Source organism: Xyrauchen texanus, chromosome 39, assembly GCF_025860055.1.
Source record: "Xyrauchen texanus isolate HMW12.3.18 chromosome 39, RBS_HiC_50CHRs, whole genome shotgun sequence".
Classification (NCBI taxonomy): Eukaryota; Metazoa; Chordata; class Actinopteri; order Cypriniformes; family Catostomidae; genus Xyrauchen; species Xyrauchen texanus.
In genome coordinates this window covers 32,647,637-32,667,453 of record NC_068314.1, presented here as the reverse complement: position 1 = coordinate 32,667,453, position 19,817 = coordinate 32,647,637, and the positions used below count along the sequence as shown (strand labels likewise).

The 19,817-nt window shown below is 37.7% G+C and overlaps 1 protein-coding gene and 1 long non-coding RNA gene across 3 annotated transcripts in view; one reads left to right on the top strand and one right to left on the bottom strand.

Moving 5' to 3' along the window:
- LOC127632738 (lysine-specific demethylase phf2) overlaps nt 1–11,358 on the top strand; it is a 49,064-nt gene extending 37,706 nt beyond the window's left edge. Inside the window, exons 18-22 of one of the 2 annotated variants that reach the window (XM_052111484.1) lie at nt 2,867–3,165; nt 5,544–5,639; nt 5,742–5,851; nt 6,288–6,582; nt 8,925–11,358. In XM_052111484.1, the coding sequence (XP_051967444.1) occupies nt 2,867–3,165; nt 5,544–5,639; nt 5,742–5,851; nt 6,288–6,582; nt 8,925–9,013 (889 nt within the window). In that variant the 3' untranslated portion in view covers nt 9,014–11,358. The remainder of the gene's footprint in view (nt 1–2,866; nt 3,166–5,543; nt 5,640–5,741; nt 5,852–6,287; nt 6,583–8,924) is intronic. The other variant, XM_052111485.1, reaches the window with a different exon arrangement.
- The window catches only part of LOC127632739 (uncharacterized), a 45,693-nt gene that overhangs the window by 15,444 nt on the left and 10,432 nt on the right, over nt 1–19,817 (bottom strand). The window contains exon 2 of the long non-coding RNA XR_007969132.1: nt 13,413–13,550. This is a non-coding gene — a long non-coding RNA (uncharacterized LOC127632739). The remainder of the gene's footprint in view (nt 1–13,412; nt 13,551–19,817) is intronic.

Below are 19,817 nucleotides of genomic sequence, written 5' to 3'. Positions count from 1 at the left end.
ATGCTGCAGGCCATTCCTCTTCATTTTGCTGTTTGCTGTTTTGGGCACTTTTTTGATGGTCTATTTCCACTGCGCTGAAAGCTGAAATCAGCTCAAAGACAAAAAGGGAAAGAAAACAGGGCTAAAATATGTTAATTTCTCAAATTATTATTATAATTTTTTTGGTGCTTTTAAATCGACATATGACTGCAGGAGGAAATGCCTCTAGTCAGCTACGACCACATTAAACAAGCTCTTGAATCATTGTTCCACCTCACTGGCTAATCACTTAATAGGTGGTAATCTGCACGAGCTAAATCATAATTCTGCTGGTTACCTCAAGCTCGAAAGCAGATGTTGACACAATAAGTGCTATAGTTCACGAGGTAGAATCTTCTTCTAAAATGAAAAGATCTAAGAGATTTATATGAAGAAGGAATAAACGTATTTTGTAAAAATGTTGGAAAGTCAACTCTTAAGGCCCAAACATACTTCACGCAAGTATGCGAACGCAGACGCGAACTTTCGATTCCACGTGTCGTTGCGTAGTGAAATGTGTCAGCGCTCAATTCATAACCCAGCGCAAGTACACGCTGCATTCTCAGCATTGCCGCAAGGGGGCGCTAGAGTGGATTTTCAGTCCACAGTCATGGCGGAACTGCAATTTGAGTAGAGTCTTGCTGAACGAGTTACATTATACAAACATATTTACGACTCATTGTCCCCTCTCCATTCAAATAAAACAGTGATTGAAAATGCTTGGCAAGAAATTGCAGCTTCCCTAAATTCTGATAATGACACTGTAAAAAAAAATGGAAACAACAGCAGGACTGATTTGTCCGAGCCAGGAAGAAATGAAAAAACCTCCGCAGTGGAGATGCCGCAACTAGCTATGGATATCAAGTCATTTTGGACATGTTGGGATGGCTTTTTGACTTTATAAAACACTGGACCACAGAGTCAAATTTTCATGATTCGGTTTCATGGTGCCTAAAAATCTCTATCGCCCCATTGTGGTGTGATGTTTTGTAACCACCAAAGCAATGCAAGAGCGCACATAAAGTATGTTACAATGGGAACACACGTAGGCCATGCATTGGCCAAGCATAGGCATACTTGTGTGAAGTATGTTTCGGCCTTTAGCGGCAGGTTAATCAGTAAAGCAAGAATGAGATGTGCAAACTGGTAGTTTATCTTATGAACAGTTAGAATTATAAAAGAGAACAGTTGGCTTGTTCTTGGCTTTCAAGGAATAGCTTACCCAAATATTTTAATTCTGTAATGGTTTACCCTAATGTAAAATTGGAGAATCTTCATGGAGATCTTCACATAGTATATTCTTGACAGTGACCATGTTTATCAAGCTCCAAAAATGCATCGTAATAGTAGTACGCACTTGTGGCAGGGCGGAGGGCGGAGGCTTGATTAGCCTGATAAGGGACTGGGTGTGTATGATCACGACCCGGCCCCGCCCTCCGCCCTGCCACAGCACTATATTCCAAGTCCTCTGAAACTATTCAATAACTTTTTTAGTCTTTATTCATTGATAATCTTCCTGAACACCAAATTTCCCTGTGCATATTAATCTCACCCATGTCCCCATCCAGAACTAAAAATGGTGTTTCCTGTTTGGTTACTACATACGCAAAAAAAACAATGGTGTTTCGTTCATGACACAGTGGATAAGAATTCAAAATTCTTGTGTTTCAAAAAAATGAAAAGATACAATTTGAAATGGCATGAAGGAAAATATATAATAACAGAATTGTCAATTTTGGGTGAACTATTCGTTTCGGTTTTGGTTGAATAAAGCTTCAGTTTAAATGGAGGCAAAGAGTAAATGCAGTTTTTGCCAACGCCTTTTGCATTGAATCTAAATTGATTTGCACGTTGGTTGGCCAGGCCCACCCATTGGCATTAGGTTCTTAGTTTTGGCTGATTACATGTAATTATAAACAAAATTGGTTGCCTTAGAAGTCCCCACAACAATGGCTTACATCGGCTGCAGTGGAAAAGCTCTTACGCCATGATTGACGTCAACCGTATTTATGGTGGTTTAATGCTGTGTTTTAATCAAAGTCGGATGTGGGATATTCCTGCTTGATAGCGCCGACTTCTGACCATAAAGGCGTTCCATTGCCTGACACTTGAGAAATAAAGTATGAAGGCACAATACAAAGTCAACAGAAAAGGTCTCCTAGCAACCAAATTGCGGAGGCTGAACAAGGCTTTACAGTGCTAGGTTATGCAGGTGTACATTTATCAATAGAAAGCATCATTTACCGTGCTTTAAACCACTGACTCAACAAGCTTTTGCTGAACAAGGTATATTATCATTAGGGCTGTTTATTTAATAAATAAACATTAAAAAATGCCCCGATATGTATGTGTATTCCATAATTAGGAATGTTCCTACCATCGGAGCTATTCAAGCTTTTTGTGGCAGTAGGGTCAGTCAGCTCAAGCTGTACAGCCTTCCGAAGACATGCTTTTGCAGTCAATAACAGCTGGACTGAGCACAACAGCATGCATTTCAACGTTTTAAACTACATTTAACGTGTCATAGCATCCTAAAAAAACACAGCACTTATGACTATAGATTCTGAAAACTAGTGTAACACGATGCAGCCAAAGTGAGGCGCCCCAAAAGCGTCCATCTGACTCATTAGCACAAAGACCAACAATTAAAAATAATTCAGACAGGGGGGCCTGGATAGCTCGGCAAGTAAAGACGCTGAATGGAACGCAGCTTAAGTGTCCATCCCCATCTTCTTTGGTTCCGACCACCTCGACTCACTCCCTAAATTTCGATTAGCTTCTCGTTCTCACTGACACTGACAGAGTAATATGTGTGTGTGTTGTGTATTTCTCATTGATGAACTTACAGTCAGCCACCTGCATCCCCCAGTACACAGGAGGCCATCCAGGGCATGTTGTCCATGGCTAACCTGCAGTCGTCAGACTCGTGTTTGCAACCCACCTGGAGCAACAGCCAGGCTAAGAACAACTCCCATAGCAGTGCAGCCAGCAAAAAGCAGAGTGGCTCGGCTGGAGGAGGTGGCAACAGCAAACGACCGGCCAAACGTTTGCCCAAGAAGACACAAAAGAGCAGCAGTTTGGACAGTTCCGACATGTTCGATGATGACCAGGACCACTTGGATGCTTGCTTTAAGGATTCCGATTATGGTAGGTTCTTCAATCATGGGAATGGTACCATAGATCCTTTTACTTGAAGGAATAGTAAACATAAAAATGAAAATGTTGTCATCATTTAATCCCCCTCATGTTGTTCCAAACCCATATGACTTTCTCTATTCCATGGAACACAAAGATAAAATTTAGGATAATGAACTGGCCACACTTTTCATTTTTCAAACCACCATAAATGTATGATAAACGTAGTCTATATAATTTGTGCTCTATATTCCAAGTGTTCTGAAGCAATTCGATTGCTTTGTGTAATGAACAGACTGAAATTTAAGTTCATGAGAGAAGTGGTTACGTTATTCATGAACTGAGTGTTCTTTTAAATCAGATGTTTTCAATGAAACGGTTGATCTGGTTTACAAACCCAGTCTGAATGAATCAACTCAATGGTCCGGTCGTATCATTTCTTGAGTTAAGAGCTTTCTGATGGGAAGATTGTCAGTGAATAACGACTTAAATTTTGGTCTGTTTCTCACACAAAGCTGCCGTATGACTTTAGAAGACTTGGAATATAGTCCACCAGTTGTTTGGACAACTTTTATGTTATTTTGGAGCTTGAATGTCCTTATTCATTATATGGAAAAATGTGGGCATGATCTTTAAATGAGTTTGGAACAACATGAGGGTGAGAAAATGATATTTTATTTTATTTGGGTGAATCTTTAAGATCCCATTTGGAGAACAGATTGTAGTCCTCTCTTACCTTCATCTTGGACAGCTTGCTTTTGCTTTTATCAAGACCAATTAGTTCCTCTATAACAATTTGTCAAGGATGTTTCATGACTTGCAAGTGCCCCTAGAGCAAAGCAAAACACTGTAAATGTGCTCTATCAATTTTCTGATTAGAGTTTGATTTGAACTCACTCAAGGCAAGTGATAAGCATGTTTACTCTCAAGAATACTGGCTTTTTGAGTGGTTCCAATGAGTCCCTTTCTTAGCTGCAAGGTTTTTTTGTGAACCCCTTCCAAGAACAGCAAGACCATTAGTAGCCTGTTAATAATCCATTAGCATGAGTTCTAAACTGTTGTTTTAAATGCTTTTTGATCTGATCCCCTAATTAGTCATTACTAGCACGCACATTCCCGTTCAGACTCGCATTAAGAGATCATTATATCAAGCACACGAGCATTCCTCCTTTCTGTAAACATTTTTTTTGTTCTTGATAATTTAATTGTTGGAAATTGCATGTTCCTGAGTGGTTGACTTCAAAGAAGCTAGGTGCATTCTGGCCGAGGCAGGGCAAAGAACAGCTGCCATCCATGAGAAAATACTTAATAATGCACTGAAGTATATGAAGTGCAAAAACAGGGTGCTTTCTTGTGTAAAATCTGTTTAAATGAATGTGCTTTGTGATTTCATATTTACGTCTTTTCGTAGAGGCATTTTTGAGGGACTTACAGGAACATGTATATAGGTGACAATTACAGCAAATATGAACAAACTGAAATCAAATTCCAATATTATTCTGGGTTCAATTCAAGTTAAGTTTAATCGACAGCATTTGTGGCATATTGTTGATTAGCACTAAAGTAAATTTTGACTTGTCCCTCCTTTTCTTTAAAAAAAGAAAGAATATGAGTTGCAGTGAGGCACTTAAAGTGAAAGTGAATGGGGGCCTGGGTAGCTCAGCGAGTATTGACGCTGACTGCCACCCCTGGAGTCGCGAGTTTGAATCCCAGGGCGTGCTGAGTGACTCCAGCCAGGTCTCCTAAGCAACCAAATTGGCCCGGTTGCTAGGGAGGGTAGAGTCACATGGGATAAGTTTCACGTGGATCGTGGAGAGTAGCACGAGCCTCCACATGCTGTGAGTCTCTGCGGTGTCATGCACAGCGGGCCACGTGATAAGATGCGCGAATTGAAGTTCTCAGAAGCGGAGGCAGCTGAGATTTGTCCTCTGTCACCCGTATCGAGTTGAGTAACCGCGCCACCACGAGGACCTGCTAAGTAGTGGGAATTGGCCATTCCAAATTTGGAGAAAAGGGGACAATTATTTTTGTAAAAATGACAATTTAAAGAATGTTACTATAAAGAATGTAGCTCATATAATACATACATTTGAACAAAATAATTAATGTAAGTGCTTTTATAAAATTATAAGCTTCAAATTTCTGCCTTTTATTCTTCCAAACATTGTCCCCATTGACTTCCATTGTAAGTGTCTCACTGTAATATACATACATTGTTAAAGTTATGGGGAATGTTTCTTCAAAATGATTAAAAGAATTGTTAATGCAATCAGAAAGGTTCATTGGATTCAAGACAATATTGGTACCAGAATCGTCAAATTCCTCAAGATTCCCATGCCTTGTAAATTATACGTGTGTCTTTTTCTCCTGAACAACATTATTCATTTCAGTTTATCCATCTCTGGAATCTGAGGAGGACAACCCCATTTTCAAATCCAGGTCAAAAAAAAGGAAAAACACAGATGACACTCCGTACAGTCCAACAGGTACTGGAAATTCACTCCATGTTTTTCATTTCATCAGGTGGGAATCGGAGTATGTAAATGTAATCACTATAAACAGTATACATTATATTTGTTTTGTTGCAGCACGAGTTGGGCCCACAGTACCACGACAGGAAAGACCAGCACGAGAAGGGGCACGAGTGGCATCTATAGAGACAGGACTGGCAGCTGCAGCAGCAAAATTATCTCATCAGGTTAAGGCTTTATGTTCATCAAGATGCAGTTCATTAATTCAGAATTCCATTGTTGCAAATACAATTTACACATATGAATGTAGAACTATCAGATTGTGATAGACCTATATATCGCCATTTGACAATATAAATATATAATCAGCTCATATTTTAAGATTGTTACTTGGATTGACCAATAATTGCCCTCACTTTATTAACAGTGCGTTTCAGTCAGCCACTGAAAACCCTGATTCAGTTGACAGATATTATGAACTGACATAATTAATGAATTTGTATTAGAACTCCCTTTTTCCAGTAGCAGATACAGTTTGTCTATAAAGTTATGACCATTATAAAAGCTTCCATTATCATAAATGTGTTTGTTCAAGACCGAATTCGATTTCAGCACTCACTCACGCAAGGTGACTCAACTAAATTCTGAACTTCTTGCTTGCAGGAGGAGCAGAAGATCAAGAAGAAGAAAAAGAGTACCAAAAAGAAGCCCATGGCTGTAGAGGAGCCCCACAAACTCTCTCAGGACAGCAGCTCTCCAGAGCCCACCCCGGACTCCGAGAGCAACCTGGCTGATCACGAGTACAGCACTGGAACGGGCAAGACTGTTGGCGGCTCGCAACCCATGGCCCCCGGAGTCTTCCTCAGCCAGAGGCGGCCTTCCTCATCATCATCGTCTCAGAACACCTCATCTATCCCACCAGCTAAAGTCGAGCGTGGGAACTCGACAGACGCCAAGGGTGAGTTGGCCAAATGAGAAAGGTTGATGAGGATCCTTCTTAATGAGCATTTATTTTTACAGTGCTTATAAGGAAGCACTGTTTTGATATTCCTCAAATGCTCTGGTTAGGGGTTTTCTAAATCTCCAACTCTTAAGTATTCAACTTTAGCAATTAATGCAGCCTGAACCGCTTAACATACAGATTCTATTCAAAGTTTGTTTTGCAGACAGTTTCAGCCTAAGTTGAGCTATCTTTTTAGGCTTTGTAAACAGTTTTTAAAAAATTTTAGCTGAAAAATGACCATTGATTTACATTGATAGAATGTACACCATTCAAAATATAACCAAAATAGAAGACGTCATTTGCTGGGTTTCCATCCATCACATGTTTTTATGCTAATTTTGGGATATTGCATAAAAAATGCTGGATGGAAACATCAAGATTTTATAAAATCCATATAAAAAAAGTATATGCTCACTTGAGGTGGATAAATTTTTTGTGTGATAAGATATGCAAGCACATAAACAATGGAAACAAATTCACAGAATACAGTATATTCGCTCTCAGAAATAAGGCATCTGCCGCTGAACACCAGCAAACATGAAGTTAATCGGAGCATTTTGTCTGCATGTTTTAAACCCCAAGTAATTCATTACAATGAATATATTGCATTTTCATTTCTATTTTACGTCAATTTCCCCAGACGTCATGATTTTGATCTCTCAAGCACATTGGATGGAAACGCTGCTAAACGGTAATGCGGCACTGATGCTGCATTTCCTGATAAATTGTAGGCCCTATATGTGTGCGTTCTTCCATCCTTATGACTTCGCCATGTAGATCTAAACTCAGCAAAAAAAAGAAATGTCCTCTCACTTTCAACAGCTGTTGCTTTAATAATGTACTGATGCAAATTGATGCGATTTTGTTTAGAGGTAGACCGATAATCAGTTTGACCGATATTTTTAACCGATGTTTTTAACCGATATTTACACTTTCACTTAAAGGAATATTCCGGGTTCAATACAAGTTAAACTCATTTGACAGCATTTGCATCATAATGTGGATTACCCCCAAAAATTTTTTTTAAGAAGACGTCCCTTCTTTTCTTTAAAAAAGCAAAAATCAAGATTACAATGAGGCACTTACAATGGAAGTGAATGGGACCAATTTTTGGAGGGTTTAAATGCAGAAATGTGCAGCGTATAATTTTATAAAAGTACTTACATTAATTCTTAGGTTAAAACCTATTTATTATTTGAGCTGTAATGTCATTGTATTGTTTTAGGGTTAGTTGACATTACATTGTCATGGCAACACAGTTGTAAAATTGGCTATAACTTTACACAGAAAGTGTTAGTAAGCGATTTTATCACACTAAAATCATGTTAACACACATATTGTTTAAGTCTTTTTGCTATACTTTTGAAAAAGTGAGAATTTTAACAAAAAAAATGGCCCCCAATTCTCTTCCATTGGAAGTGCCACACTGTAAAACTGTTGTTTTATAATCCCCATTTTTTCCCAATTTGGAATGCCTAATTCCCACTACTTAGTAGGTTCTTGTGGTGGTGCGGTTACTCAAGTCTCAGTTGCCTCCGCCCGCTTCTGAGACAGTCAATCCGCGCATTTGATCACGTGGCTCACTGTGCATGACACCGCAGAGACTCACAGCTTGTGGAGGCTCGTGCTACTCTCAGCGATCCACGCACAATTTACCACATGCCCCACTGAGAGTGAGAACCCCTTATCACGACCACGATGAGGTTACCCCATGTGACTTTACCCTCCCTAGCAACTGGGCCAATTTGGATGCTTAGGAGACCTGGCTGGAGTCACTCAGCACGCCCTGTATTTGGACATGCGACTCTAGCATGGTAGATTATTGCTTTTTTTTTTTTTTTTTTTTTAAAGTAAAGGGGTAAATCCAAATACATTTTTGAGGAAATCAACATTATGCCACAAATGCTGTTGATTGAGCTTAACTTGTATTGACCCCAGAATGTTCCTTTAATCATTTATTGGCTGTTTAATATCAGGTTTACCGATAAAGTTAAACAGACTTTACTCTTAAATATGAATTAAGCAAGGGGCTTTGCAAAAGTGTATACTGCAACTAAAATGAGTTAAATTAATTATTTGTAGACACAATATTACTTTGTGCACAAAATGACTGGTGATTTGTAAATGTGATTGTACACCTTCAGACGTTAGTGAAAATGTTATTGTACCTAAAAGCAGAAATAAATCAATTAAAAATTGGTTATGCAAATCGGTTATCTTTAAAAAAATTATATTGGTCAATCTCTAATGTTGTTGCTGCAGATGCTAACCATTTCGATTTGTTCTCTCGACCACAGCCAAGCGGCTAAAGAAAGGAATGGCAACGGCCAAACAGAGACTTGGAAAAATCTTAAAGATTCATCGTAATGGCAAGCTCCTGCTGTAACATGGACAAAGGGCCGCTTGAGACTTTCTCCTGAGTGTATGGACCCCGTGGACTAGCCTGACCTGAGCCCACCCTTCCCCGGTGAGCTGGGATGAGAGCAGTGAGAACTGAAACGCGAGAGGAATCCCACACATTTTCAATTTCTAAGAAGAACATAGCTCAGATAGGTTTTTGCCTTTTCTTTTACTTTCTAACTTTCAGATATGAAAAATGTACAGAATACCTGCTATTAATATTTTGTAAGAAGAATTTGTCTCGTTTTACTACGGTTATCAGTTTATCAGGGGTTGCTAATATATTATAAGAGACAGTACATAGCAGTCATTCCAAGATAAAGAAAGTATCCCTTGCATGTATCCGGTTGCATGCATTGTTTTGGAGGGGGTTGGTTTGGGGTTGCAAACAAGAAGTTCATTACTGCTTTTTGGATGTGGCTTATCATTGTCTTTTTTTGAATAAGTTTTACTAAAGAGATGACGATGTTTACAATAACTGCCCATGTAATTTTATTACCCCCTCATTTGAAACGTACTTTCCTTAAGCAAAAAATCATCTTTTATATGCATTACCTACATGGGACTATAATAAAAACAAAACAAAAAACAGAGTACTTTTCTGTTTGCTAAGCACTATCACGGATAATATTTATTGACCTAATATAATTGTACATCTCGTTGGTAAGAATAGCCAGAAGGCACTTACAAAACATCAGTGAAGCACAAAAATGAAATGATATTGTACGTAATGTTAAAGATCAAACTGCTACTATTAAAAAGACTGTAGCTCTTCATTGAATGGCTGTTTTTATTTTGTATTTTCTTTTTAATAACAGAGTTTTTACACATTTTGGAAAGATCTGTTTTTATTGCATATTTTGACAAATCATTGCATGCATATCGCTAACAAAACACATTTCCACTAAATTACATGGAATTTGAAATATCACATAATTTGCCCTAGCATCTTAGTTTATCACATGAATTTCAATGTCATAGTAAATCTGTAAAATGTTATCTCTAATTTTTGTTTTTAAACATTGACTAATTTTATGTCATCCTGTTTTCACATTATTGTGTGACTATGTAGCTCTTATTACAGTTCTATTCTATGTTATAAAACGCTCGCCAAAAATGCAACACTACATACAGTAAGTGGGATCTATAGCACTGATGATAAGCCTCATCCTTGACATTACACTACACGGGGATACTTTCTCACTTCTTTTTGTGTTACAGGCAGCACCAGGTCGCCTAGAATGAAATATGCATTTATATTGCTTCACAGTACAGTATGTAGAATGTAGCCTGTACATAGCTTTTTAAAAGACTACTTTTTATATCCTTTTTTCCTTAATACTTCATTAAACATTTTTACTAGATTTGCTAATTACAAATGAAAAATATATATAAAGATATCAAAATAGTCATTACATTTTTATTTGTTGTTCGACGCACTATAGCTGAACTTTTTTAACCATCGTATTGTTTTTTGTTTCGTTCTGTTCCAATAGACAAAAGGTGTTGCCTGGAGAACAAAATAAACAGTGTAACATTAAATCTCATATGGCCTTACATGCAGAAAACCATGTGTATTATTGGTTCAGTTATGTCGGTGTGGGGGAGGGGGGGTGTATAAAAAGAAATCAAGAATTCGAGTTTCTACGACCAGCCTTACATTTGAGCTTAAGTACCCCTGATAGATTTCAAAGTTATTTTACTAGCACCTTGTGAAGTGTTTTCTGTGTCAGTGATGTAATTTATTAATGTTTGTAGCCTTTTATACTTGTATAATTCTCAAGAGGTTTTCTTTTAAATATTTTAACCGTCTGTGAGCCCCTTAGGACACTTATCATTAACATGCCTCGTTGAGTTTCGGGCAATAGTTCCTTTTTGTGTCTCAGCAAAACCATTTGTCTTTATTGTTATCATCAAATCAAGTGCAACAATTTAAAATGTTACATTACTATTGTTATTATTATTATTTTTATTATTAAGCAGCTATTTTAAAAATTCAGACCATCATGCCATGAATTTTATTTTGGTAATAGAGTATATACATTCTTAACAAAGTGTTTTTGTTCCCTATGTAAATCTTGTACCCACCTTTCCGAATCAAAACACTCAATGGAACTATTTCAGGTTTTTATTTGTACAAAATGTGTGTTGCTTTGTTGTGGTTTATTTTTATATGTTCACGATTAAATGCATCCACTGTTTCATGGCAGTGAATGATACTTTTGTAGTGGTGCGCTCTGTTTCTCTGACTCGCAAAGATGTGTTTTCGATTACCGTCCATGTCATGTGATTGACTTCGCACAAATACCCAGCTACCCGAAAATCTTTCACGTTCATTTTAATAGTGCTGTTTATGTTTCAACTTTTGCATTACGCTTTTTTTGTCCTGCACTCCGTTTACTTTTCCAGAGGCAATGAGTCACCCGAATTCTGTTCCTTTGGCATGGCGGCACACAATCGCTGTGAAAAAGTCAGCCATGGTAACATGTTCTTCCATTATTCATACGGAATGGCAGGACTACACACATTCCCTGGAACATGCTGTGGTAATTACATTTAAATGGGCTCATGCTACTGGACCATTCAGATCTGATGCCCTGGAGAAGTTCTTGACTCAAACACAATCCCCCCATTTAGAACCGCATTGTCCACTGGGAGCCGAGCTGCAGGTTTTGCTTTTGTTCATTAATATGCATTTGAAGCTAAAACACAAGCGAATCAAGCTGCCGGCCACGGCCAAATCATTAACCACAACCGAGCCAAGGTCAACACCGTTAATGCCCTATTCGTGTTGCAGGACTCTGTTGTGTTGTTCAAATATACTTTGAACGTAATTGCCATGGCTTTTTTATAAGGGGACACGTGTATAATCCAGTGTGATTTGCGAAGAATATCTTGAGTTCTGTGCGGAATTTAAGATTTGATTTCCTACCTTCTTAGCTTATGTCTTGCTCTCACTTACGAGGATCGGAGGAGAACTTGTGCAGGACCACCAGGTGGTAAAAGACATCTCTGAAAATACATCTGGTGCTTCTCATTGCAAAGGCTTGGCAGGTACATCTGCTTAAACGATGACTTCAGTCGGGAGTTTTACATAAAAATAAATCACATAAATGTGATTTCTGTGAGTTTGTTTATACATTGCAATGTACATCGCATCAACTTTTATAAAACAACATGCAGGTCTATCATTGATGGGTTCCTTTTAAGAGCTAATTTGGAGATGAAATATAGGAAAAATTGTTGCCAAGTACAAATGCAATTGACTATAATCAAACAATTAGTGTAAAAATGTGGCCTCAACCAATTTGACATTTTTTATGTTTACCTTCTCCTTCATTTCTTCCCTTTGGTCTTTAGCGTTGCGCACGGCCCCGCATCAATCTCAACAGCGTGACGTCCATTTCAAATAATTTGGGATAAACCATCTTTGAGTACATATTTGTTATTGTTGGAGAATGTGGCAGGGGTCCACTCGACATGAAAATGCTGCTTTTGTCATCGACATCTGCCATGTATCAGACGTAGGCGCAGAGAATGCCACAGCTCATTGCCTTATGGTAAACTAAACTCCCCAGCAAAGTAGCAACCATGCCCCCCTGAGTACTTTAGAGCTTATTAATGATGTTTACCTCAAAATGCAGTCCTGAGAGGAATTACAGAAGAAGCCCTTGTATCAGGCCTAACTTGTTCCTGCCACCAGTTTGTTTGTCTGTGCACAGCAGTGTTTAGCAAACATTGTTTTAGCAGTTAGTTAACATAAAAAAAGGAGCACCATTTTAGAAAGATTGAGCACGACTGATATGGATGAAATGTGAGACTCTGAGAAGAGGGGTGTCCCAGAGAGGATCGGTTTTGGTTGAACTATTTAATCGAATAGAACATTACAAATAGAACATTTGGGAAGAACCATAATATCTTTACTCATTCATGGGGTCTGTGGCCAAATATCCATTAAATATATCCAAAAATAGGCCTACTTTCAAAAGTGTATTCATTTATTAAGGATTTAGCTTTCGTTTTATCTGCATTTTAATTTATTTCCAAATGTGCTTCGAACAGTATATACTGTTCCTTGGGGCGGCTGTGGCTCAGGTGGTAGAGCGGGTCTGCTGCTAATCGCAGGGCTGGCGGTTCGATTCCCGGCCCACACGACTCCACATGCCGAAGTGTCCTTGTGCAAGACACTGAACCCCAAGTTGCTCCCAATTGCAGGTTAGCGCCTTGCATGGCAGCTCTGCCGCCATTGGTGAATGTGTGTGTGAATGTGTGAATGGGGCAAAATTTAAAGTGCTTTGGTAACATCTAAGGTTAATGGGCGCTATATAAGTGCAGACCATTTACAATTTTACTGTATTTAAGTATGCAAATAAGGTATTACTTACATTAAAAATGTATTCTTCATCCACAGTGAGACGTCTGTCAAGTGTCCTCAGACCATGTGCTGCTTGTTCTAGTTGTGGGCGGCTGATGGCTTAAGCTAAGCAGGAAATTCTCTTCACCAAAACATCCTGGCATGTAAGCTAAAAAAAAGAGAAGTGAGGAAAATAAATCATTCTATTATCATGGCTTTGTCTACCGAGCCCAACTCAGCTCTCGTCCCCTCACAGGGTTGATGTACAGTATAAACAGTATATGTGCATTAATGTATACTGTATATGATACTGTACATGTATGGTGATGACATCACGGTAATAGAAACAAGTTGAGTTGCATTTGACTGGTGACAACTGTTTTGGCATAAACAGCATGTAACTCTCTGTTCAGACGTCGTTTTAAAAGAAAATGAAAATATATTTTCCATGTTGGTGCAGGGTACAACGGGGCTAAAGGCACAGCATGGTAAAAGGCTCCATTGATTTTATTTTCTGCCAAAACACTAAATAGCAACAAAAACTACCACAGAACTTTCCTAAACGCCTGTTTGTCACTATAAACTGGAAAATGTTCCTGTTCTATGAGATCTTTGTTTGTGGTGTCTACAGGTTGATTTTGAGGCAATTCCATCTAATTTTTATACCTTTTTTAAATGTTGCAAATTTATGTTGGCCATTTTCAGTTTTGTTTTAGGTCATTAAATCAAAAATTTCTCAATAACTGTCCAATAAGTGAAAGGATAGTATTTGGGGTTAAAAAGGTTGCAGGGGCTAAAGGCCCCTATTAAACACATTATTTTTCTTAAGTGGGTAAATAGATTTGTTATGAAAGATGTTCAAAGTGGGCTCACATTGATCCAATCATAATAGAGATTCGTTTGTTTCTAGACTACTTAAGATGTAAAAAAAATGCCAAATGTGTTTGAAATTTCTGAAGTAGTTATATTGAGTACGCATCTTCTTAAATTTGTTTCTCAAAAAAGCATCTGGCTGTCACAAAATTATTTCCATTAATTTACAAATTGTGCCCTATAACTATTGCCCAGGTATCACTTTAAACCCCCTATGGGCCTTTTAATCGAAACAACCTTCTGTTATTATTTATTTTCATACAAATTATGTTGCTCCATCAATTTTCAATAAAAATAAATACATTTTTATGACCTTGATACATTTTGTAACCAGAAAAAAAAAAAAGCTCAATTCCCTTAAGGGGTGCCTGGAGCCCCGTTGTACCCAACAATTGATTTGAAATTAATGTTAGTTTCCTTTATTTCATTTTATGAATAATTATGAAGATGTTTTCAGGGTTTTGATCTTTTCACCAATTATTTTCATGACCTTTCCAGTCGTTAACGATTACTAGATACATTTTTTTCATAACAAAATTATATTACTAGGCATTTAATTTCATAACAAAATTCCATAAAATTTTATTCCGTAATCTTTAACAAAATTAAATAATAAAACTTAAAATGATTAAAGTTTTATTAATTTATATAGTACAAAATTTTGTTAGATAAATTAATAATTTTGATCGATTTGTGAACCAGTACAACCATTTCATTGAAAATATGGCTTGCAAGCAGGTTTTACTACTCTACACAAAAACAATATATAACATATTCATTATTTCAGTGCAGAATATAACTAGAAATATGTAAATTCAATGTAGAAATTTGTTTGAATTTTAAGTTTTTATATATTTTAAATACTACATCAAATATCGATAACATTTTTCCAAAAACGATTTGAAAAATCTCTGCTTTCCAGGTGTTTCCTGGGCAAGTAAACCCTTCCTCTTTTTTCTTTTGGTAACACTTTATTTTACCGTGTCTGTGCTATACATATTATAAAAATCAATTACTATAGTAATAATTATGACAAAGTGTATTTACATGCAGCTGCACAAAACAGATACACAGTAAGTACGTAGTTAATTAAAGGAATATTCTGGGTTCAATACAAGTTAAGCTCAATCGACAGAATTTGTGGCATAATATTAACACAAACATTTTTTTCTTAAAAAAAATAAAAAGCACAAATCTGGTTTACAGTGAGGCACTTAAAATGGAAGTGAATGGGGTCATGCATAAACATTAAAATACTCACTGTTTCAAAAGCCACAAAACATAAACATTATATGCGTTCACATGATTTTAGTGTGATAAAATCACTCACTAACCTTTACTCTGCCAATTAGTTGCCATGACAGTGTAATGGCAACAAACCCTAACTGTAAACATTTCACTTTACAGCTCTTTTTTTAACAGAAAAATGTATGCATGTGCTTTTATCAAATTATAAGCTTAATTTCTGCCTTTAAACCCTCTAAAAATTGGCCCCATTACAATATCCAGTGTAAGTGCCTCACTGCAACCTCGCTTTTTTTAAAGAAAAGGACAGACGAGTCAAACTTTTTTTTGTGGTAATCAACATTATGCCACAAATGCTGTCAATTAAGTCAGGTCACCCTTTTTTTATAGAGCACATTTAAAAACAACAGAAGTCGACCCAAAGTGCGTTACAGATCAAACAAACTATATAAAAACAGACTGATTTCAAGTTAAATATAAAACTTAATAAAATAAATAAAAACATTTAAATACAACATCATGTATTAATCCACTTCAACCTATTCAATGATCTATTCAAAACCACAGAATAAAAATACGTTTTTAATGAAGATTTAAAATGGCTAATGATGAAGCTGGTCTCATATGGAAAGTGAGACTGTTCCAGAGATTAGGACCTATCACAGAAAAGACTAGGTCACCCTTAGATCTATACCAACAACGAGGACCCCTTAATAAAAGTTGATCAGAAGAACTGAATGCTCTGTTTGGGGAGTACGGGTGTAGAAGGCAGGGGCGTTGCTAGACATAAAGCTCTACTGGGGCACAGCCCCCCCATTACTCATATCGCATACTGCTGCGTGCAAGAAGTGTGCAACACAATGCACTATACAAAACCTTGCTTAACCCACTATTCCTACACTGCAACAAGTACTGGGAAAGGTAAACATGTAGAGATATGAATCTTTATGAAAATATTTAAGTATCTTCAACATAATGTACATGAACATTCTCAACATGTTTTACGGCATAAAATGAATACACTGTATATGCAAATTACAAAACCGGAGAAAACGTTCATGCACATTTGCGTTCTTCGATATTACACATTACACATCAGGAAAACCTCTGTCAAGTCTATTTCTATTGGGAAGACACGCAGGCTTGAGTGAATTTTAAGATGCCATTTATTTGATAAAAGTAAAATAGAAAGTAATGTCTCTCTCTTTGGCGTAGGCCCCGTCCAGCGGTCCAAGGGAGTTGTACCCAGAACCGTCATGTCCTGCCGTAGATAGAAGGCAGGGGCGAGGAGTCTACCCCCGTGCGGGACAGGGCTCAACTGGTGGTGGTGGGGTGGTGGAGGTTGCCGTGTTAGCACACTGAAACAGCAATGTGAAAGATTGTGAGCAGACTTATAAAGCAATGGCTTACATGCGATTGGCTAGGAATTACCCAGCTAATGAAGTGATGATGTACAGCTGCTAGTCTTCCCGCTAGAACTACGCTGTGCTTCCATGGAATTGCATTATCCAACGTTGGCAAAACGGCCTCAGACGAAAAGGCTTTAGACAAAAAGGTCTCAGAATGAGCAGAGATTTGGTCGCTAGGCAGAGTTGGTAGCTAAACTGGCTGAATTTGTTTGCTAGCTTGTGAAACTAGCGGAGCTATCTCTAACTTTATAAATGCAGAAGTGACGTTTCTATAAATTAATAACTAGCTAACATAATGAGTTTCAAACGTCAGTTTAAACTTACACCAATTAAGTTTACTTGCAACAACTCAAAACAGGCCAAACTATAGTCCTTTTTAGTCGCTAGGTAATTAGCACACAGCAGCCAGCTGTTTATGATGTGTCCTAAACTAGCGCTAGTGAATTAAATGATTAATTTCATATCCAAAAGATTCAATTGTTATCGTAATCAAAGACAGTACTACAGAACACAATTTTCTCTGCAATTCCACAGACTTAACAGAGGTTTTCCTGAGACTTGATGCTTTTTCATCTGATGTCTGAAACCGGACTCTGAAGGCTGAGGATGTAGTTTGTTTATCATGTAGTTTGTTTACCTCCCACAAACTCATCTCTCCTTTCCGTTTCCTATCCCTGCTTCGTCCAAATCATTTTCTGATGTCCATCTGTATACAAGAGCCAATAATGTATGTCAAAATAAGACCATCGGTATTATTTAGAAACTTTAGTTTCATCATGCTTTCATAGCCTACCTCAATTCTGACCTGGGCAGGTTTGCGTCAGCTGTGCGCAAGTTCTCACGTAAGTTCTCACGTAAGTTTGGAGGTAACGTTCACATTAAGGGTTTAGTAACTACTAGTTAGTTTGTAACTAAGTCAGTGTTTAATTTAGTTGCACCACCTGTTCTTAAGGCAAGACTTAACCAGTAGGTCGTAAACTCTCCATAAAGTAATCCGTAGTCGCACAATGTAACGTATACCTGTATTGATCCAATAAAAAGCCTTCGAATGTATACACAGAAGTGTTAAAAAGCCGCGAATTTCAGTTTTATCTTGCTACGGTTAATGTTCAAACCTTGTCTGCTCGTGTAACTGTCAGCTGTAATACATTTTAATATTATAATATAATACGTAAAAGTAGATTTAATAAATAGTATATTTGCCCTGTGTAAATAACAATATATAGGAACTGTATCTAAACTAAATAAGGGGTGATAAATAAATACTAATACAACAGGCTGGAAAAATAGACATTTATTCATTTTAATATCTTATATATTTCATAAATGTTGACACTTGACACCGGACGACGCATACTGAAAACTGGACCGTTAGATCGGTTTCATGATGAAGAGACGCTTAAAAGTTCATTTTATTTTTCTCTCTTGTAAATGTAAACGAGTGTAAATGCCAACATCATAATATATGTCGGAAATGATTAATGACTATACGCAAAACATGAGCACATTGATGTCATTAAATTAGTCTGCTTTATTATTCCAACCATTACTCCTGGTCTGAGGCTTCCGTAATAATTTAGTTCATTCGTAGGGTTACGTCCTACCTAAGTTTAATGGTACAACGCTCAAATATTTAGTGGTGCGTAAATTGTGCCTTAGTGACCATTTACGCCACAACTAGGCTGAGTTGTAACGTACGTATAGCTGGTGCAACCGGCCCCTGGACTTGCGTGTGTGGCTGTGCGCGCTGCAGCGGCTTTGGTTATAGCAAGTGCACAGGCGCGCGCCACACGGACACATCAGATTTCTGCGCACATGCATCAGATTTGTGTTTTCGGTTAAACTGCGTTGCTTTTACAAACCTTGATTGGGTGGGTTACTGCGTTGCATTTAGATAATCTGGAATTATCAATCAAAATGAATGCACTGACAAATAAAGTAAATTGTTAAAACTCAAACTTGAGTTTTTACTGGGGCACAGCAGATTTATACTGGGGCACGTGCCAGTAAAAGTGGTCTAGTGACGCCTCTGGTAGGTCACTGATATATTGGGGCGCAAGACCAGATAGTGCCTTGTAGACAAAAATCTGAATTTTAAAATGAGCCCTGAATTTCACTGGAAGCCAGTGTTGAGATGCTAAAACCGGGGAAATCTGATCCTCTTTCTTGACCCTGTTAAAAGCCTAGCTGCTGCGTTTTGAAATAGCTGTAGGTGGGATAACACAGTTTTGGGCAGACCAATGTACAATGAGTTGCAATAGTCTAACCTGTAATAAGGGTGTGGATCACAATTTATGGGAAAGAAAATGTTTTATTTTAGTGATAGATCTCAGGTGGAAAAAGCTACCCTTGACAACAGCACTGATCTACTTATTGAAAAGTATCGAGGAGTCTAAAATCACTCCAAGACTCCTCACGTGTTCTTGTACATTCGACGACAGAATACCTAACTGGGCAACCAGGCCAGGTTAGGAGGACATGGAGGAACCTAAAAGCAGAACTTTGGATTTGCTTCCATTTAATTGTAAGAAATTGCTTGCCAGCCAATGTTTAATATCTTTGAAGCAATTTAGGGCGTTCTAAGATGAGCAATTCTTGTCTACACTCACTGGGAAATAAAATTGGGAATTGTCAGCATAACAGGTTTGAGATATGCTGTACTTCTGAAAAATAGAGCTGAGAGGAAGCATAAACAGTGAAAATAATAAGATTGAACCTTGAGGGACACCACACTGTAATTGAGCTAAGGTAGAAGAAAAATTGCCTAAATTCACAGAGAACGTCCTTTCTTTTGAATAGGAGGAAAACCACTGGAGGGCCATACCCTGGATGCCAACCATACATTCTAGATGATTGAGGAGAATATTATGGTCGAACGTGGCACTGAGATCTAAAAATCTAAGACGACA